Genomic DNA, 22,694 nt, shown 5'->3' with positions numbered 1-22,694 from the left:
TTCTTTTACAGACAGTATAAAATAGCAAAACAAAGGCTAGTGTTAGTCCTCAAAAATGAGAAGAAACAGCTGCTTCTGTACAAAATTCCTTTAAGACATAGGTCACCTGTGTTTAGATCTCTCTTTTTACCTTGAGAAATTTGATCATCCAGTGAAGCTGTGAATGGCTTGCTCAAAAGATTATCCCTTGATGCTTTTTCTGTTTTGTATCAAACATTATTCAGAGAAAGAGTGACTGCAGTCTGGTGGGTGGGATGTTCACCTAGGAGGTGAAATATATATTTCTGATGTTGCAATGAATACCAAAGATTTCTAGGGGCAGCATTAGCTAAAGAATCTGAGTGTGCCATACACATCGGGATATTCTGGAAGATGAAGGTTCATATTCCTTCAGCTACCTTCAAGAGCCTGAATGTGCATTTTCCATATTCTGGATGAACGATTTACACAGTATTATTAAACTAAAAGTTATGTTGCCCTGTCCTTCATTTTATGTATTTAGTTTGATTTATTTTTTTCCTTCTCACAGCTGTGTGACCTCAATGCAAATTTATGCATCATTTTTAATCAACGAAACTGTGTTTTCTTAGCAAGCAAGCTACAGAACTTTCCTCCTGCTATAAAGAAATAAATTCCATCCCTTTTTAAATGCATTTCACAAGCTGAAAAGAAGAGTTAGGGTGGTTTTTAAGTTAGTTTGAACTAAAATTCTTTTCTGAATTTGAACTTTGCTAAAGCACTGTGGTTTTCTGATCTCAAGTTTTAATATGGGCTCATCTTTATTTTTGCTTCCTACTTTTCAGATCATTAATGCATATGTACCTATTGGCATCACTCCAGCTAGAAGACAACAATAATAAAACATAGCATTTTCATTTTTAGCATTTAGTATTTGCCAACGCTCATATTTAGCGGAACAGGCCAAAAAAAAAAAGAAAAATTATACTGAGGCTCAGAGGAGAACTTTTTTTGGTGTAGAAGCTCCTTCTCATACTGCTTGCAGATGAGTATTTCTGAATTACAGCAATCATGAGAAATGTCCCATTTATCTTTTGCTTCATGTAAAAGACTTTCATTATAGCTGAACAAAGAATTGATATTTGATGAGGTTAATCTGACTGACAGTACACTGCAAATATATGGTTTATATTTATGGAAGCAATACATTTTGGGTGAGCTGTTTTCCCACTACATTCCATTGTTTGTTCATATCAATGCTATGCACATTTTGCAGTTAATGAGATGATGAATAGTTTGAGATGACTGCTAAACTTTCAGGTCATGACATACAATTTAGGTTCATCAGTTCTATTTTATTTTAGGTGAAGTACAATGAAAACATAGGATTAGAAAATGGCATCCTCATTCTGACAGGAGACTAAGTTTTAGCAGCATTTGGGTTTGACTGTGAAAACTGTGATACCAGCAAAACAGGAAGAGGTACATAATCTTACCTATTAAAAAACAGAAGAAGTAGTCTTATTTAATACACTTTTATTTCCATTTATCTTAATGGTGTTTTGTAAAAGATATGTATTTCTGTGGTAAGTAATTTTCATCGTTTAGGCAGCATTTCTTAATTCACTTCTGGACCAATCCATCTTGATGTTGAAATTTCAATTTCATTTTTCTCTGTGAAATTTCAAAAATTACATATGGGGTTGTGAATTTGGTCACAAATTTGTGACTCGTTTTATACAAATTATTTATATTTCCAGTTGGGCATATATATTAATTAGACATGAATGACAATGATGGAAGTGAAATTATCATAGTTAATGTAGCTATTCAGAATAAATTTCCATACAGCATCTGTAGATAATTTGAAAAAAGCAGCATAAAATAAAGATGTAACCTCCACTGATTATTTCCAAACCAAAAATTTGGCAATATTGCCAAACCTGATTGTCCAGAAATTTAAGTTCATCTTTCCAAATTCTCAAGGCTTTATTACATGAAAATGGATCCTTTTGTTCTGTTGCTTTTAGAAATCACTTTTTCTCTGCCACTACAAAGGATGATTAAAATTGCAGTTCTTATCCTATTATTGGACTCTGGGAGCTTTTAGAGAAACACCAAATATCAAAGAACTCAAGAAAACACTGGGGGATCTGTGCTTGCTTCACTGTGCAACAGGGTACTGAAATGGAGGCCCATTGTTAGCAATCACAACTGCAAATTACACAAGGAGGAATATAAAAACAGCAAACATGCTTTCTTGCATAAGTGTTGTAAGAAGAGTTTTCACCTTTTACTGGCAAAGATTATGGAAAATGCAAGGCAAATAGCTGTTAAAATGAAATAGACTTAACTGATGCAGAAGGAAATACACATCGGCTTAGACTACACTTTGTTTCCCTTCAAGTTATGAAAGCTGCGGTGATTTTCCAAAATTAAAACAACGTATAATGAACTGCTGATCTCAGTATCGTACATATAGTTTCCTGCAAGTCTGGCAAGCACATAATAATTTCCTTTGATGGTGATGGCAGAGCAATATCTATAATTGTGACTGAAATGGTATGGAAATATATCAGTTTTTTCTTAGTAAGTAATGTATGTACAGTATTATACCCATGCTCTAGTAAATTATAATGCTCTCTTATTAGAATTAAATTGTGATTTCACAGAAGCAATGTTCTAAACCTTTCTATCTCACAATTTGTCTTCAGAAGTTTGGGTAGTTTTCTGCTGTCTTTCATTTATGGCTTTTCTTATGTTGTACTAGCTAATTCTCATTTTTATCTAAGGAACCTTCTCAAGTCTTGAACATTTAGAGAACAATGCTCTCTTAGTACAGAAGACACATGGAGAGCCTTTCTAAGACAGCACTAAAAGAATCGTAGTGGACTGTACTGCAGTTGTATGTTACCAAATTTAGATTGTTACTGACAGCAGAATAGGCATTACTTGGCTTAGTTCCTAGACAGTTCCAATTAATTATTATAAAATGAAGAATGAAAAGAAAAAAAAAAGCTCTCTTTAATCATAAATACTACAAACACGAACTGTAACCCATTCTTTTGAAACAAGATGCATGGAATCCTGAACATCCTTGTGTCTAATACTGGTGCTGTTAATGCAATCGTTATGAAAGTATAATGACATAACCCTCTTTAATAATGAAATACAAATGAAAGTAAATACATTTTTTTGTTCCATTGAGCATGCATAAGAATGCAAATACAGAATTTGTTAGAAACAGTTAATCCTGTTGTAAATATGGTAACAATTGAGGATTTTCTTGGCCAAATCTGTATTAGGGAACAAAAACCCTCTTGAGTCAGATTTAATTTACTCTAATGAACTTCTAATTTAAGGACACTTTACATTGCTAGGCTGGAATAAAAGAATTTTAATCTAATTATGAATATGACCTTTATGTTTTTGGATAAAGTCAACTGAAATGTACTTGGGCTCGGTCCTTAACTCAAGTCTTGTCTGTCAGAGCAAGATGAAGCCAGTGCCTTCTCCATGAGCTAGAGGACGTAGGGAGGTGGGCAGGGCAAGTCCTTGCTGGCCAGGGCCTGTCCCCCCTCCAGTCAGTAATTTCTTAGGCCTTCCTTTTGGTCCATCATTTTCTGTTGTTCACCTAAAAGGGTCGACCTATGCATCTTAAAAGTGTAGTTACTGGTAGCTTGGCTACCAGACTCAGGGAAAAACTGTCAATAATATAATGGCTGAGAATGGCAGGTATGGAACCATTAAAGTATCCAGTCTGACAGTTTTACAATGAGTTGTACTTTCCTTCAACAGTAGAGTTGTTTGTAGATTAGGTTGTACTCAGTGTGAAAAAAGACAGCAAAACTCTTGTCTTTAATTTTCTGTCTTGAAAGACAAGGGTTTTGCTGTTTCACAAAAAGGAACAATTCACTGACTAATTTGAGGTAATTTATTCTGTACTCTATGCTCTAAATTAGGGGGATGTACTGCAGGTAGCTGTTCCCTGATTTTGGCACATAAGCTGTCCTTCCCTTTGCTGTGGTGTCACAGTAGGAATAATGGCCCTAAAATGCAGATCAGAACTTGTTTGAGGGCCTCCTGAGTGACAGGTCCCTTTCAACAGGCCATTGAGGTTTGCTGAGGATCTGAAAATGCTTTTCAGATTAATCACAACCAAAAGGGCATCTTATCCAAGTATAAAATAATGATGGTATTTATCTCCTTTCTCATGAGATTATAGGGCTGCTTCTACGTTAGCAGATAGTTTGTCCCCACCAAAGTGATTTTGTAGATCCAAACTGTTGCTGCTGAGGGAACAATGTCCACATTATATTCCTTTAGTGGAGAAGGAGATTGGTTTTGACTAGCTCTTGTCCCCTGAACTGAACATGCCTAAACTGTTGGAGTGCATTAGGTGCACTCTCAGGCTCATCTTCTACTTTATTTTCATCTAAAAGGGATTAATTTTGTGTCCTCCAGAATCATTGTGTGATCTAGCTCATAGTAAATGGAGACAACTCAAAAATTTGTCTGAAAAGTGAAGTCCAGCTCCAAACTGAAATGTTAATGTAAATGCACCTTGTAAGAGTCTCTTATCAGGGCACTAGAGGAACAGAACACTATTTATTGATTTTTTTTGTCATTCACCCATCCGTTGTTTTCTACCTGCAAATCCCAAGCTACATATCATGCAGCAGGAAGCTGAGCATAGACTTTTAGGAAGTGCAGGTTATGACTGGCTGTTTAATGAGCTCCTGGCCATATTAAAATGCCACTGCAAGGCTGGCATAGTACATGCCAAAGTGAGTGCATTGTTTCTGGAGGTACACTCACTTGAATGAAACTCAGGATTGTATGGTCAATATGACTCTTATATAGCTGCTTTCAAAAGAGACTGTTTGAAAAGGGGCTGGGAAATTGATTTGATTTTTTATGGAGGACTGGGTGCCATTTAGAAATTTCAGCCATCATTAAGCAAATCCTGACCTGACTTGAATTCATTCCTAGCAAGCCATCACAGGAATACTCTGAATTTTTTTCAGTTATTAATAATTTCTTACTGTTTCAGAACACTGATGAGGAAATAGAGACTGAGAGGAGACTTCGAAATTGTGTGGCATATAGCATGATTCTCAAGACAGCATTAGTTATTATAGTCTATGTGACAGATCAGATAGCATGCCACTGCCAAAAACCCCACCAGTATTTGATAAAACCCTGTGCATAGACAGAAAAGCCGCTGTACTTTTCTACGAGTAAGTTAAAAATTCCGATTTTCCTTGTGTGCCTATGTGGGCATACCTCTGCTGAGTACATCTGGATTAGCTGCTGGATTTTGTGTTCTACTTCCCAGCTGGTAGCTGAAGGTTTTTTGTGCAGCCTGGCTTCCATTCTTTAGCATTGCTCAGAGTGAAAGAAGTATTTTCCTATGTGCTAGCTCAGGAATAGAGATTTATACTACATACCAGATCCATACTTTGGAAGAGTCTGGTCTAACTTTGGTCTCACTCTTTTTTCCCTGGAAGTGGTGCCTATGGTGGCTGTGATGGATGATCATGTGTTAGGACTTGACAGTAAAAGAGTGGAAGAATCTGTTCCAACTGTGTTTCAACTAGGTTTACTCCCAGCTGACAACTCCCCTGTCTTCCTAGTTTGTTATGTCAGCTCTTAGAGTTATTTTGGTCATTGTGCAGGCAAGCTTCATGTTTTTCTGCAATTTGAGCAACCTGTCATTTTTTATTTACACTTGAACCCTTGCCTTCAAGTGTGGCCCAAAATGTGTAGGAGTCAGGTATAAAACATAGATTGGGCTCAGACCTACTTATTATTTGGCAGAAGTGCTACTATGCCTATTGACAGATATAATTGTCATGAAAATAGCAGGGGGGAACTTAGTCTTGCTTCCCTGTTCATCTGCAGAGGTCTGTCACAGTGTTATTTGCCAGAAGAATTCTTTGAAAAAAACAAAATTTAACCTTCAGTAGGGAAGTCATGCAGTAGAATCTGAATGGTTCGTATGAACATACTAAATTTCATGTCTGGCAAGATCGTGTAATATAACCATAGCACTTCATCCATATTCATGCATCCATATGCATGTAAGAATCCCAGAATTAGTCCTCCAGTATTGCTTGAAAGACATTATGTTTAAGATGATGGTCACTTTAAATGGATTTAATAATAACAGACATTTTTAATTCATGTATTCACACTCCTAAAACACTTCTAATGGTATTGTGTCTTCTGTTTTTATTTTAAAATGCTGAATTAATTTTTGAAAGTACATAGTTTTTGTATTCCACATTTGGACTCTTGCGAAAAACAAGACTCCTTCATATCTTGATAATTGTGATGCTTGCCAGTTTTATGTTTCCATTATGTCAATCTTAAAACCAAGATGACAATAGAAGATTTTCAATTTAAAGCAAGAGTGATAGAAAAGAGAGCGAGTTCTAAAAAAGTGAGGGAGTCTTAATCATGGAATAGTCACCCATGCTCAACAGTTTGACTTTAATTCACTGAAGTTAGTCAAAAAGCAATTTTAGTACTGAATGCTCCACCAATACCATACTGTGACTGTTCAGGTCATCTTAAATTTTATGCCACAGAGATGGCAATTATGCCTTGAAGATGCTGAAAAATAAGGAGAAATATTCATCTTAATCAGATGTTCATCAGCGTGGCCAATTTTTGAATGGAGCCCAGCGTGGTTCAGGTCGTTAGTGAGGAGCTTCACAGTTTTTTTCACATAGGATGTCACAGAGAGAAATGCTATGATTTTTGTTTTTTTGAGGGACGTGAAATGACTTGGAAAAAACCACTACACTAATGCACTTAGAACAAACTTGCTTATAGTTTTCATCATGAAAAAACTAGGACTTGACTTCCTGTACTAATGTACAAAAAAGGAATCATGATTTTGATGTAGAGACAAAGACTGGAAGAGACTTCCTGAATCACTGAGTTGAGTGCCCTGATCCTGCCTTCTGGCAAGATATCATCTAATCCATTTCTTATGGATGTGCTCCTTGCCCTCACTGTGTTTATTTCCTTTCCTTGATTTCTCTCTTTCCTTTCAGCCCTTGCTTTGCTCCACAAGCCAAGCTCTTTCAAACTCCTCCTATGGTAGAGTCTTTGTTCCTGTGACCATCATAGAAGACTGTTCCCATATGTTTTGTAGGTTCAGTTTTTCTTTTGTGAAGATGGATGGCCAGAATTGTATAGATTATTCTGAATGATAGTTTAAGAAAATTCATACTTGTCCTTGTGTGTCTTTATTAGAAGTATATAATTTATAGGATTTGCCTTTTTCACAGCCATCTCATGTCATATAGATACTGATGTACTCTTGGTGACCAACTAAAATAGACTAGTTTTTTACTCATGTTGTTTCAAATGATGATCTTGTAGCGGAAATGCTATTAATCCCTGATACTCCCTTTCAGTACTACTTGCTGTTATCGCGCCTGGATCCACCTTTCAATTCTTGTAGTAATCCACAGAGTCCTCGGCTTAATGTGTAAATTCTGGAGTGACACTGTAGGAAGTGCTTTATCTAAATCCAGACAAATTATATCTACTTCATTTCTTTGTCTGGAAAATCAGTTATCTTATCAAAAAATCTGTCAAGGTAGTCTGGCACAAGCTACCCTTGGTAACACAGCTACATTTTATCCTATGTTCTATTTACTTCTCTGTCTTTAATTTATCTTTTTCTTCAAAGCCTGTTTTAAGCTCTTGCAAACTGAAGAGGTCAGACTAATAGGCTTACGCTTGCCCAGATAATTTTCGTCCTGGCTTTTAAATATTGGCACTTCAGTTGCTGTTCTCCACTAATATTTGATGCTTTCTCTGCCTTGACAGATTTGGAGGCTTATCTCTCCCACTGCAATGGCTTTGTGAAATCGCAGTATACCTAGTGATTCAGGTCTCAGCAAGACATTTTGTTCAAAGCCCATTGAACTGTTACAACTTTTTTTTTCAGTTAAACTTTTGATTGGTTAGTGAGATATGAATAAAGAAAATTTAAATAACCATCTGCAAGAGGATCAAATGTAAGATATAAGCAAATACTACTGCCGTGATGATTAAGTGAATAGATAGTACCCCCTAAAACTTAAAGCTCCCTTAAGCACAGAAACTGGGAGAGAGTTTAAAGTGACATAATAATATCAGATAAAATTATTTGAATTGGAGCCTAAATACCTTCTAATACTGAACACTTAACTGTGAGAGCTTATTTCACAAGAGTGTAGGACATCACTGGGCAGATTAAAGATACTAGAATATCTTGGATGTTTAAATATTCTGTAATGTTTTATGTTAGCATTTAAAAAGACTGAATGGCATGTGCAGGTCTAATGCTAGATTATTTCTATTAGTTTTATATTTTCATAAATAGATAGAAGTGCAGAATCTAACCCCACAAAAATTCATGACATTTTCTTTCTGTGTACTTAGTAATGTGTCAGCATCAATGTTTATCAGGTGAACACTCTTCTTCTGGTTCTGATGAAATGACCAAGAAAGGAGTTGAATATATACACAGTTAAATATGTCTGTATTGTTTGAGTTGAAGCTGTCTAGGAGGACAATGCATTTCTTGTTTACTCTTTCTTTGCTTTCTTTATTGCTTTCAGTTAGGTGTTGCATCTGAAAATTAATGAAGGTGAAAATTACAATCAATTGTGTCTACAAAGAACTGGTGTTAATCTGGAAGTAGGGGAGATTAACACTGATAGCAGTTTAGAGGGAAGGCCATTCATCAGTATCATCTGAGTTTTCAAGGTGATATCATCACAACCATACATTGCCTTTTGTAAGAAAAAGGTTTTCCCCATAATCTCTCAGGGTTTCTAGCTGTGAGATGGTATGCAGCTAGGTGGCTAAAGCATTTTTTACCTCTGGCAATTTAAGCATCCGTGCTTATCAGATTTTGAAAACAATAATATATATGTAAATTTCACATCCAAGTGCTATGAGATACTGTTGGCAAATGTAATTACCTGTATGTGCATCTGTCTCCAGTTTCCCGCTACTGGGAAACTAATTGCAGTATGTAAAGAAAAATGTTTTTTGGTTTACTGTCTATTTTCAAATATTCCATAAGTTTTTATTTTTCAGACATTTGAGATATTTTCTTTTCTTGAAACTGTCTCTTCTTATAAAAGCTTGTCCGCTAATCATTTTTCAAGAACTCGTGTTGTGTACATACACCTCTGTTTGGGAAAGTATGTGTTTAAATTTAAGTATGTGCTTAAGTCACACTGATTTAAATAAAAGACAAGTACGGGCATGCATGTCAATCACAGGCTTAAGTACGTTTGGGAAGAAGAATTCATTTGCCTCAGTGTCTTAAGTCTTAGCACAGTAGCCTTTCAAAAGACCTCCTTACGGCATTAAGCCTAGGGTTCTTCAATCTGCTTCCACTGGTACACTTCATCTGAAAGTAACAGTGACAACCTTACTGTATTGATCTGCTAACAATTCTTTAACTATTTCTCAACAGTGGGGCTAAGCTCTCCAGGGCTACTTATTCTGCTATTGAGAGATCCACACTGGTAAACGACAACTGTTTGGGAAAAAGGTCAACAAAACCCACCCCTTTTGCTTTGCATACAGAGATTTCCCCTGTGACTCCTATGTAAGACTTGCGTGCTCTGCTAGGCTAAATGCCTATTCTCTTTCTTTCCTTGCCCACCTAGATCAAAGAAAGTACCTTATGAGACCAGGTCTGTGTTTTCCCCCCAGCTTCATTTCAGAATCAGAATGCACTTTGTGTCTGTTGCAGGCTGTGATGTATGAAGCAGAAAGAGGATTGATTTTCACAAGCTACCTTGTACCTGAAGTAATGAGAGTGGCAAATTACTTGTTCACTGGGTAAACATGACAGGAATGTCATAGAGGGAATTTATATATATGCAAACACAAGGGGGTCACATCGGTGTTACTTTTACAAAGTGACCTTATCCACTAAAGGGGCATTTTAAAATCTGCATTAGTTTACAGAGGAAAGGCTAAATAAAACTGCAAATACCTGCATTGCATGGGATTCTAGAAACTAACACAACTAATAAATAATGTAAGATGCAACACAGTACAGAACATAATGTAAATGGCTGCATTATTTCTGTACAAGAGACTTGAGGCCAGAAGTGATTTCTACTACTCATTTAGGGTTTCTCTGAAGTAGCAAATGAAATATTTGTCATAAAAAGAAAAGTAAGAGAATGTGGGACTAATTTTCTATCAGGTTTTTGTCCCTTAAACATTTCATCAGAATTCAGTAGAGAAATAGACTTACCCTTTATGAACACTTGCATTCACAGGGTGTATGTGTTTGCAGAAGACAAATGGATCTTACTGACATTGAAAGTTTCTACGTATGTAAAGCAGGAACAAATGAATTTTCAACAGCTTCACAGAAGCTGATGTTTGTAAAGAAAAGAAAGAAAAGAAGCAACTGAGAAAAATGCTGTTACTCCTAGGAAACAGATGAGAATTTATTTGTGTAAGAGCTCTTAAGGGAAGAATGCAAGCTATTATTTCCTTATGTTTTTTTCTCCTCAACAATAAAGACTACATGAGGTTACACTTCACTTAAAATAGGAAGGGAAGGCAATTTATCACTGGCCATACAGTATAGGGTAATTCTCATGTGATTCTCCTCTATTTCTGAACTGTTGGAAAGATGGCTGATCTCAAGGCCAGAAGAAGGAAGGATGGAAGAAAGTAGAAACTCAAAAGCTTATGAATGCTACATTGCTGCTATGAAATTGAAGATACACCTCTGCACCTGGCAGTTTCAGTACAGTCAAATAGTTGGGCCATATCTGCTGCTGGGAGGGGGCTCACAGTGAGGTGAAGCAGCTACGAGGAGAGCCTGTGCAACCTATTAGTGTATTCACAGTTTGCATCTGATGAGCCACAGAGGCCAGGGAGAAGGATTTCTGCTGACACAGCAGTTTGTGAAGCTTCTATGCAGCATCAGATGTGGCTTCACCCTGAGAAAAAAATCCTGCAATTTTTAACCAATTTTTGTCACTAATCACCAAAACAGTCTAGTCTTGAGTCCATGATACCAGACTGGTGATGGTCTCATGGAGTGTGCTTCAGGGAAAAGGATGAGCAAATATAACAAATCCTATGAATTTATTCATTGTGTTACAGTGTTAGTGAAGAGCTGATCATGGCAGAGTCATCTCATACTCAGCCACTGCCTGTTTGAATTATGAGTGTAAGATATTTTTATTTTTGTTGTGTGCTTGGAACCACAAAAGGAGCTATCTTTCTTTTTCCTTGTCTCTAAGCACATTGAAAAATGAACTCAAACATGGCTTTTCATGTCCTCTTTTGCATGAAAGTGCTGAGAATTCCTTGGGTTTATTTCCAATATGTTGGGCTAGAAAGTTTGTATTTTTGTGTAAAATTGATTTTCAAATGTAGGCATCTCCTACAGCATGGCTATTCTCACCTTTGACTTATGTGGCATTACTGAAGGCTGTAAGGATCACAGTGAGGGAGAGTTCGGCAGACAGGAAGGTAAATAGAAGAGGAAAATGTCTCCCAGAGAAAACCATTCAGGTTAATAGCTATAGTTTGTCTGTGGAGCTCTGCATCACCTCTAGTAAAAGTAGACCTCATTTCAGAGCTCATTTGTTCTATTTAACACAGCCTGTTATGTTAGTATAATAACACTATGGTAATGGACTGAATTTTATTTCCTGGATGCACTTACTTGACATGGATCAGGGTTGCAAGAGGCTAATAGTTATGTTTCAGAGTTGAGGTCAAATGCTATCTAGTTCCAGTGTCTTCTCAGTGCTGTATCACGGGCTATTTTGGAAATCCACAAAAAATAACCAGCATCACAGTTTCTGAGCCCAGGTGATAATGCAGGCACTCAAATACTCAGTATATGTCATGGCCTCTTGTTATCTAGCTGTTTACCACTTTGCTGATGAGATGCATCTATCCCAACTCACTGAGTTTCTTGGACTACAAACCCTTCATTTTTTATTTCTAGGGCTGTATTGCTACAGTGTGACTTCTGTGTGTGTAGCAGGATTGCTGGGAGCAGAGTGCTTCATACCTTGTTTGTGCTTATGCAGCCACTTGTCTGTCCTTGGACTGACTGTTGTAAGTGGCCAACACGCACAATGCAAGGTCTAGTGTTATACTGCATAATCAGCTTGAAACTTAACATCATCTTCCAACCTTTTCTTATTTGAGTTGCTGTATGTTATGAATGCTTTAACTGCTGAGACATTCTTTTTTGTACTTCTGTTTATGGCCTCTGAACTATTAGTCCTACACTAGAACTGCTACTTGCACTGACTTTTCTGTCAATTGTGCCTATTATGGGAGTGCTGTAAGACAAAGTTATGATTTTTGTCCTTCTAAAGGTGAATACCACAAACGAATAATGCAGAATAGTGTAATAGACTTGTGGTACAGAAATGGTGTATTGTTTTTCTCATGGTTGGAAAACCTGGCAATGGCATTCAGCCCAGATTTTCTGCATCAAAGCTCAAACCCTTCCTTTACTTTGCAGAACAGTATCTCCTATATTCAGTATTGGCTTTACTCCTCTTTGGTGTGCTGGGCTGTGGGCAGAGGTTTGGATCTTCACTCTGCCACCTACCCTGAGGGGCTGCTGTTCACAGTCAGATATGTTGATTTACTCTCTTTCCTCCTGTTGCTACTGTTTTTCCATATGTATTTGCATTTTCTGCTTGTGCGTTTGCTGCCAGCCTTGCAGCTGTGAGTGAACCTGGCATCAGCAGAGTACAGGAAGGAACTGTATTAGATTCAACTTTGCTTAATAGTGCAAGTCCCACTGTGTTCTGAGCACTGTTGGGTAGGTGAGGAAGAAAGATTTGATTTTAATGAGAGATGACTTGGCACCAGCATCATAACAGGTGCAGTATGAAAATCCAGGAGTGAAAGAGTTAATTCATATTCTGTTCACAGAGATAGCTGTGAAAGAGCATATGCTGAATGTGCATTCCAGTTTCATTTTTTGTTCTTATTTACAGTGACAAATAATATATTTCCCTTTAGCTCTGAGTGCTTCATAAACCTGGATCTGCTGATGAACATGCAGTTTACACTCCAAAGGCACTGGAATTAGTGCAAGAAGGCAGAGCTTGGTGTGCTTCACAGCACACTGTGACCTCCACTGTGATTATGAATCCGTCAGGCTTTCAGGGGTACATCCACCATCCTCGATATAGCATTTTCTTACTCCTCTCTCTTTATCCCTGATAAATGTGGTATTTGAACCTCTGGGAAACACACTGTAGATGTGGGACTTCTGTCAAGGGATGCTGAGTTCTGTTTGCTTTGAATTCAGGTTTAGAAGGGCTTGGTACATTCCTCAGTGGGTTCTTAATTTGAGTTGTAGTGTTTTGTTACACACAGCCTGGTGTGGAAACTCACTGGTGCTTAACAAGATCTCATCAATCTCCTGGAAAGCAAGATTGGCACTTTTAGGTGATATGGTCTGGTTACAAGTCTGGAAATCATGAGTGGACTTGTGGGGTGGGGATGGGTGGTTGCCTTATCAGCATGTGGTGTTCTGTTAGAAAGGAATTTGCTCAGAGGAACGGAATTGCTTTGAAGCAATGGAAAGAGATTTGGGACTTTGAACAGGCTACTGGTTAATTCTGTATTGGAGTAGTCTGCCTTTCACAACTCTGTAGTTGTGGTTGCCCAAGACTGTGTTGTACATGAACGAAGCAAGAGAGTGGCTTTTAAATTCCTTTGGGGTTCTTATGAACATAATAGGAGATAAATATGCAACCATACTGAAGCAATGCAGTTTTTTCTGCTCAGAAAGGCACCATAGTTCCGGGCATTATGAAACAGCAATAATTTTGTTCAAGTGATCAAATTTGCAGCTTTTCTAGTATAAGTGATTTGAAATAGACATCATCATCCTATTGACAGTGCAGAAGCATGATCGTCATGCAGAGTTGTTTCTTAGCCAGCTCCATAGGGTTCTTCTACAGAGAATGAAAGGTGAGAGGCTTCATTATTATACCTCTTGCCACTCTCTGCACAATTGTAATCCTTAAGCATGAGAGCCTATGTTCCTGAACTTGTCTTTTTGGCAGATGGAGGGGTATTTTGTCTTTGGAGGATGTTACTGAGAAATAACTCATGTGTTACCTTGTGCTTGAACCACCATGGTGGCTTGCTGTCACAGTGAAAACATCACTGAGCAAGATGAGGGCGACTGTATGCAGTTTCCCTTGGTGCAATAAATCAAATCTTTTCATTACCCTAAGGTAGACAAGAGACTAGTGAATCTGCCCTGCTTGAGTCTATGTTCCAAACCACTTCTGTCTTCCTAACAGGATTTCTGTATGGGAGGGTTGGTACATGTGCTGGAGGTCTGTTCAAATCTGTTATTGCCTTATGGCTTGTAGGCACAACCCAGAAAGAGTTGCAATCCCAAAAGCTAAAAACTCCACTGCGCCATCAGAAAGAACAACATTGACCATAACTGGCCCCAAACACACTAGTGGCACTTCTCTGTTCATCAAAACCTGCTGCACAGCTGCATGGATTCATCCTTCTTGCTAGCACTAGAGTCTACTGTGGTTATGAACACTGCTTGTGCCTTGAGAGAAACATGATGACTGGAGGTGTGGAATTCTCCTGGTACTGACCAGCGTGGAGGAATGCTGGTGGACCAGGGAGGGATCTTATACTGATGCTCTATGTGATGTACCTCACTTAGAGCCAGACAGAATTTAAGACTTAAGGGTTATCAGCCAGACACTTATAAAACTTGTTAAATTAAAAAAAAATGTTTTCGAAAGAAGCCTTAAGAGAAATACTTATTCTTGTGTATTTTTGTTTTCAGGATGAATAAGAGATACTTACAGAAAGCAACAAAAGGAAAACTGCTAATAATAATATTTGTTGTAACTCTGTGGGGAAAATTAGCATCTGGGGCAAATCATCATAAAGGTAAGAATTTCTGTTCTGTTCTGTTCTACTGTTGAATCTGTGGCTGCTGTCAGCAAATTCAGAAGTGTCCAGTGTGTGTGACCTTTTTTCCTTATGCATGTTTGTGTCTCCTGGTATTGGTCCACTAATCAGTACCAAAGGAGAGTTTTCAATGGATAGACTTTTATTAATTTATTAAGAATTGAAGTATTTCAGTCCAATTTTCAGCATTCTCTGATTTTAGGTCATTTTGTAATGATGGTACAGTTGAAAAGATGGTAAAAAAAGATGGTCAGGTAGAAACATCAAATAATGAACACTGCTTGTCTCCTAAAAATAGATATATATCAGATAGCACATATGTGTGCTACAAATGAATTCATGGAATGAACCTTAGAAAGAAACGATTTTTAGTAACATGTATGTTGCTGCTGTGTGCAGTTATCTGTCAAGGATGACTTCATGGATAATGTATGCTGAATGTGATTGTTTCATCCTAAAAAAAGACCATTGCTTTGTGGTGCATGCTTCATTTCTAAGACCAGACCAAGAACTTTAGTATGTGTTTCTGTAAACCCCTAATGCAAGGAACCAGCTCTCCAGATTCATGTACTAATATCTTCTTATAAGCTAATATAACTTGAAATGTGATCTGCGGTATAACACAATTTTGAAGTCCACTTCTCATCTTCATATAGTGTCTGTTGGCTGTTTATCTGCTTATTCAAGATCAGAATAAACTCTAACAACTTGGGTAAAATAAGGGTGGGACATGAACATTACTGAGAGCGAAGGAGTTAAATACTGGGGAAGGATTCCAATAACACCAGTCAGTTCATCTCTCTGTGGTCATATACATTTTATTATGTACCCTCTGATGATAGGATTTCATGAGCAGGTATTTTATATATCTAGCTGCTAGATATTTTTCTGCTGTGTGAAGATATCTTTCTTCAAAATACCTCACTGATCAAGGACTTCAGGATGCAGAGGCACTCTCTGCAAAGTCTTTTGTGAGCTGCAATTTGGCTGCAGACAAAACAGATTGATGTGGTCCTGCAGGCCACCAAAGACAGGAACCATGCTGACTCTTTGCTCAGCCTTTGTTCCCTCTTGGAACCAGAATATGGATTACGCCATAGCTTGCCAGTTTAGTCTATTGGAAAAGAGCCAAGATATCCTAGCCTGGATTCAGAATTCTTTTGTCTTTGATTATCTTTCTTTAAAAATCAAAAAGCCCATCTCCAGATCATTTTGATTCCATCAACAAAAGCTTGACAAGCTGTGTTTGCCTCAATTCAATTCAAACGTTGCCAAAGTATTCTTGCTACCGTTTTTGAAAAAATGATGAGTAAAACCTGTCACCAAGTATTTCATGGAAACAAATTATAATCCCAAGGATTATTTGGGAACTAGGGCTTCACAACTGAGAATCAAATGATCCCCCACCAATTTTAGCTCTCCAGATATATTCATGCAAGTAAAACCCCAGCAGAGCTATACCATTAATTATCTGGAGAGTACTTGGCATTTGAGGCCTGGCATTTGAGGCCCAGCCTTAGAGCAGAAATAACTTGAGAGGTGTTGAATTTGATGTTTTTAGATAAAAAGAATATGCATATGAGCCCCCTGCAAAATCAGGTTATTAGCTGTAGGGACTTCTTTACATTCCTGCAAGTTAACAAAAAGCTTTGGTTCTTTTTCTTTAAATTGTAACTTTTCACCCTTTTAGCAAAATATATGAAGTTTTGCAGGGAACAATAATAATAAGCATGACTTGAGTGTTTAATTTAGAAAGGCAACCATTGTACATGTTCAGATTCTGGCTTGTGGATTTACTAGATCTGCAAATCAGCTGCACTCACTGTATATGGGGGATTATTTTAAAAAGCACAAATCAGAGCTATGCAGCTCAGCTACCACTGATTGCCAAAGAAACTGGGACTTTAACTTTGCATTATATCAAAGAAAGTTTTCCCCCTACTCTAATAGCAGAAATGGAGCTAAGGTGCAGCCAAAGAAAACCTGACACTGTTCACCTTTGCACAGAATTTTCAAATACTGAGGAATATGTGAGTTACTTCAGCTATAATTATCCCTAGCATCATTAATCTTCATTTATAGAAGTCCTTACTAACATATTGGCACGACAAACCCTAATGACTTTGAAGGAGCCCTTACAATTTCAAAGATCAATAATCTACATTTTTAAAAATCTTTACTTTCCTATTGACTTAGTCATATTATGCATCAGTTGCATCAACTCTTAAACCCATCTCTTTTTCTGAACGTTATTGTAAAAGAAAAGTAAAAGCAGGAAAGTTCATCAGTGTGTGAAAAATTATTTAATGAGCATGTTGCTCTCCAGACAGACTTCAGCAGGGATATAAACAGCTGATTCCGACAGGCTGTCTCTAGGCTTGATGCACTTATTCCAGGGATGTGGCACAAATGAGAAATGCCAAGTCAGCAGCAAGAAAAACAGAGGCCGAGGCAGGGCATGGGGAACCAGGCTCTGAGGTCAAGTGAGCAACCACCAGGGTTACCAACTGCGATTCCAGATTACAGCTTTTCAGTGTCAGGTGTGTGGGTGCCAAGTCCATCCTTCTATCTTATGAGAAGACTGGTTTGAAGACAGTTCTGCACCCTTCATCTTGTCTGATTGTTAAAGTTCCATCAGTCTGAATAGAAAGTCCAAGAGCTAAAAGAGATAAGCACTCACAGTGTTTAAAACAAAACCTAAAGCTCACTTTTTTGCTGCACACCGGATTATGAGTTCTCCTGTGTAGTTCCTGGTTGTGCACATACTTATATTCTATTATTCTGTCTTGTGGAAAGAAACAGGAACTCTGCTTTTTCTTTTTCATTTTGCTGGGGACCATGATACTCTGGTGATCTGTGCCTTACCCGAGCACGTGCACCTGTGAATGACCCTACAGTACCATGTATGAGAAGACAAGTAAAGAGTGGTGTATCAGTCTTCAAAAGGACGTTGTCAAGGTTATGAGTCTAAAAACTGATCTACCTTGAGGGTGGCTGAAAGAAATCCATGAGGGTGTTTTATTATAAAATTGATCCTGATCCTCTTACTCATTGCTAGCCCTTGGAAAACAAATAAACCTGCACAAACATACAGTGTTCATTGACAGATATGGCAGGCAGGCATCAGTTCCGCATCACTGCCTGCTTGCTGTTTCTGTCACAGGGAACATGAATTGGTTTGGTGACCATTGTACCACAGCTCCTGTTTAAGATTTCAAGTGTTGGACTAGTTCTTCTGGGAAAGAAATATACTGGTAGTACCTTACAAGTGCTCCTTTGTAGACAAGAGGCTACCATGAGACACAGTTTCTACCCTAAAACTAAAAACTTTCAAAATTTGAATTTCTTTGAGCTTTTTGTGATTACTAAGTTTTTTTACTTTGATAACGCAATAAGGTAATCTAAATAAATTAAGGGTGCTTTGGAATCTGAGCATAGTTTAATATTCCTCAAAATACAAACCAATATTAAATTTTAAATCCCTGGACAGAATAGAAAGCTACTTAAAAATATGACTAACGATGAATGCTTGCTTGCCAGAAGGAATTTGTTATGGAACCAGAAAATACTCCAGGTAGATTAAATAAATAAATGAATAAATGAAGCAATTGAGTATTTTTGGACTTACTAGATGAAAAGGCATGATAATTTATTTTCATTTAAAAAATTTCACTCAGAAGCTGAACTTACCTGATGCCTATCATATAGTTAAAACAAACTGAACTTTATCATTTGTGATGTAGAATTGCTGCTCCTACTTGTCTGTGAATTTGGACTAAATTAGAAGTCTGAGGGAATGTCTCACTATTCACAAGGAGAAAATGAATCTTGGTTTCTCCTTGCAGAGGAGTAGCTATTCTGAAGTCCAGATGAATGAAGCAGCCATTGAGCCACTAAAGCTGCTAGTTAGATTACCATTCCTGGATGAGTCTGCCTTTCTCAGCTGCCTTGACGGGGCAGAAACACTGCTGGTACCTGTGTTGTGATACAGGATGTAGCATGTGCCACACATGTGCTGGAGTTTGGGAATGGGTATGACTATGAGAAGCAAGAAACCCAGTGTTAGCAGTGGCATGCTTTCAGGTGGTACCGATGTGTTTACATCCATTGCTGGACTTTCATTAGCAGTCATCCTCTTCCCTGTTCACCAGGTTGCTTTTGTTGTGTGAAAAGAGTACAAATAAAATGTGCAGGACAGTCCTGGAAAACCTAAGGAACTGTCTGCAGATTTTAAGTCTTTGGGGAACTGAGTTAGAAATGCAGCTTAATTGTAATCGTTGTCTCTGGATATCTTATTTTCTTTGGATAACGCATCATTTCTGTTTGCTCTGAAAGATCTTTTATGTCTAGATTTGTCAAGTTTTCTATTGGGAAAATGAACCAAAAGGTGGCAAGCCCTGAACAGGGCTCCAATGTAGTCTAACACACATCCCACATGTGTGCATCTTTGAGAATATAAACTTCTTTTAGGGGAAGAAATCTCATATTAATGAACAAATTTAATCAAAAGCGATAGTATAGTCCAGTATGGGCAGTAGTATGCCTGGTTCTGGAGAGTGAGTGGAAGGACTGGTAGCCCTTGCAGACAGATGGGGAGGTGCAAGTTTGTTCTTTTGGCTTCTATCAATCAGGAGGGCTCTCTTAGCTAGTGCAGTGATGCTAACACTACACTTAATCAGCATATGACAGGCTCCTGGCTCTGCCTGACCCCTGGGCTGTGGAATTGATTTGTTCTGAGGAGAGATAATATAGCACTTTGTTAAAAGCTATGGTAATGGCCTCTGTGCATTGCCTCAATGTTCTCATGCCTGTTTCATGCACAAGGAGTGAAAGTCACTGGTCAGTTAGGACAGCAGTTTAGATGGCTTAATAGGTGATTTGTGTCATATTTGTGGTTCTTTTGTATCACTAGGGCAGTGTGAGGGACTTGAGGCATGCTGGTGAATCTTGTGCAATGGTTTCCAAACTCTTAGTGTTGTGAATTGTGCCTTAAAGATACCATTGATCCTCTGATTTGCAACAGATTTTCTCCTAGACAAATTTCTCCTCCTGAATATCACTCACAGTTATCCAGTGAGTGATATTCATCTAGTGGCCTATGTGTAACTCTATTGCTATACATGTGACTCCATATTCAGATGTCAGTATATGAAGTCCACTACTGGCTTGCACTCCCCGGACTGCCAGGACAAAACTTTTATTATCAGAAGTATGGTGTATTATGGACATGGTTAAATGCACCTTGAAGTTTACTAAAGGCAGTGCCTAAGTGGAGATGCTTCTGAGCACTGATGATTAGTTCTGCTTATTTGTCTTCCTGATTTGCTGCTTGTTGTATGTTTAAATCTGAAGCAGCCGAGCATAAGACATTGTTTTTCTTGTGCTGACTGCTTGCTATCTATAGAGCAAATGAAACTGTCTTGAGTGGGCTGGGAGAAAGCCTCCAGAGCACATGGGTGGTCAGGTAGAAAAGGAGAGAGGCTGGCTTGCAGGAAGCCTACAGCTGGAGCAAAGACTGAGGGACAGCTGAGGAGACTGTAGAAGAGACAAACAGCTAGCCTTTTGAGGTGATGGAAAGAAAGAGACTTAAGGAGCCAGCTGTGACTGTGTTGAGGGGTTCTGGTCTGAGGACAGACTTGGAAGGAGGAATCCATCTCTCCAAGGGCAGATTTCTTCATAAACTCTTTTATTTCTGTTCAGCTTTACTCAGCACCACTGAGTTTTCTCTGTTTTATAATGTTTAGTTTATATTAATGACTTTGAAGTATTAGTCCTACTGAAGTTTTAGGGTACTCTGTAAGAAAAATTCCACCACAGACCTGTGACTGACTTTGGTCTCACTGCATTTTGTATGAAAAATCATTCCAAAAGTTCTTGAATGTTATATCAACTGGAACATTACAGAATATATGTAACTGGTTCTACTACTGGGAATCAAACTGGTGGTTACAGTCATTCAGAAGGGCTGAATCAGCCCCTTACTCTGGTGTCTTGTTATTGCATTAAGACTGTGCAGGTTACTGACAAGTGTTCAGAAGCTTGGGGAAATACCTACAACACATTGCAGCTAAATAATGCTGTCTAGTTTGCTTTATTCAGGAAAATTAGGGTGTTGCCTATCATTTTGTTGTTTGAGATCTACATTCCTAGCGTTTAGAGTGTCAGTGTCTAGATAAGAATAGCCCTTACTGCTATGTGGGAGACCTCTGAAGTGTTCAAACCTTTGTCTTTCTGTAGAAGTGCCTTCATCATGAAGTTACAGTGTTTAGTATGAATGTACCTTTGCCCTTTCTATTGAGGATTTTACACTGTGTAGAAGACAGCGTTCATAATGCAGAAATAGAAGTTTGTATTCAATTTTAAAAGCAGTAAGTACCCTTAGTGTAGAGGGCAGAAACCAGACAAAAGACATCCCTCCTCCCTGCTAAGTAGCCACTAGATAGCCACATGCTCCCTCTTCCTTCCTGAAGGAGTCCTATTGGAGGTAATGGCATTCTCTGGGGACATATGTGGTCTGAACCTCTTTGACCTGAAGGGGGCACCAAACACAGATCTCCCAGTTCCATGATATGGGCTCTGATATAACGGATAAGCAGAAGCAGTACCGTTTTTTCCACAGTTTGCAGTTTTTTTGAAGTGTCTGTACTGTAACATTGGGTGAGGGATCTGACCCTGTGGATAAATTGTATGTGTTCAACATGCACCTTCTGGATGTGTGGGAACTGTCAAAGGATGCCAGAATTGTTCTGCATATTCTCAGGTTCTTTACTGGAATTAGGTGGAAGAAAACTGCCTAATATTTACATGAGGGGAGTTGCAAACATACAGAGAGATGTGTGTGGATGCCTTAGGAGCTACCAGGTGAGGCTGAAGATGTCAGTGCGATCTGTCAAAATATTAGATGGAGGTATCCACCTGTCTATTGTTGATCTGTCAATCCTGCTTCATCAAACTCTTTTGTCATATTTGCTAAATGTCTCAAACATGGATAATCTTATCTCTTGTGGAAGTTTGTCCCAGAGATAGATTCTCTTAAATGAGAATGCTTTGTCTGCAGCTTTCACTAACTTAATTCTGAGTGTAATTAATGTTTAAATATAGAAACAAAGAAAGATGATAGTTATTTTAGCAGACATGGGGAAGAAAGATATTAGATGTTCTTATCTAGCTTGGGCATTAATTGAAAATTTCTGTTATATCAGGATCAGAACCTGATCCCCGAATTGCCATTTGCTTGAAGATAAAGTAGAACAGTCGGTTAAACACTTTCATATTAGTATCTGCCGTTGCAATCTAAAATGTTAATATAGTATCTGTTAGAATTCAGTAGATAACATTCCTTGGCCTTCTGCCGGGGTATAAAACAAAGTAATTTTCTCGGATTGCCAGGATGCCAATAGTTCTGATGGTTCACTGGGACATGGGTGCAGAAATCATGGTAATAGCAGAGTTATGCCTATTTCTTCTCTCTGCTGCTAGCTCTATAACAGCAAATGGCTGCCTGCATTTTTGCCTCCGTTCCCACCCCCACCTTGGTGCTGAAACTTGGGTGTCCTTGAGGCAACCATGGAGAGAGAGGTGGAGAGTCGCAATGAGATATCACACGCTTTCCTTTATACTGATCACTTTAAAATATTTCTGTTTATATTTGGCAAGTATTATGGTTTCTTGATGTTTTTTCTAAGACAAATAAAAGGGAAGTGCTTAGCAGTTCTTTATTTTGGGCCTGATCTTGTAATCCCAATGTCAAA

At 38.2% G+C, this 22,694-nt stretch overlaps 1 protein-coding gene across 2 annotated transcripts in view; it reads left to right on the top strand.

The window, feature by feature from the left end:
• The window catches only part of TAFA2 (TAFA chemokine like family member 2), a 177,888-nt gene that overhangs the window by 107,738 nt on the left and 47,456 nt on the right, over positions 1-22,694 (top strand). For both annotated transcript variants that reach the window (XR_012629198.1, XM_074870447.1), the window contains exon 2: positions 14,816-14,922. Coding sequence is in view for 1 of the 2 variants with exons in the window: in XM_074870447.1 (XP_074726548.1) it covers positions 14,816-14,922 (107 nt within the window). In the remaining variant the exon portion in view is untranslated. The remainder of the gene's footprint in view (positions 1-14,815; positions 14,923-22,694) is intronic.

The sequence above is a fragment of the Strix uralensis genome, chromosome 5, assembly GCF_047716275.1.
Source record: "Strix uralensis isolate ZFMK-TIS-50842 chromosome 5, bStrUra1, whole genome shotgun sequence".
NCBI lineage: Eukaryota > Metazoa > Chordata > Aves > Strigiformes > Strigidae > Strix > Strix uralensis.
Note: the sequence above shows the minus strand (reverse complement) of the source record. Positions and strands in the feature narration are given on the sequence as shown.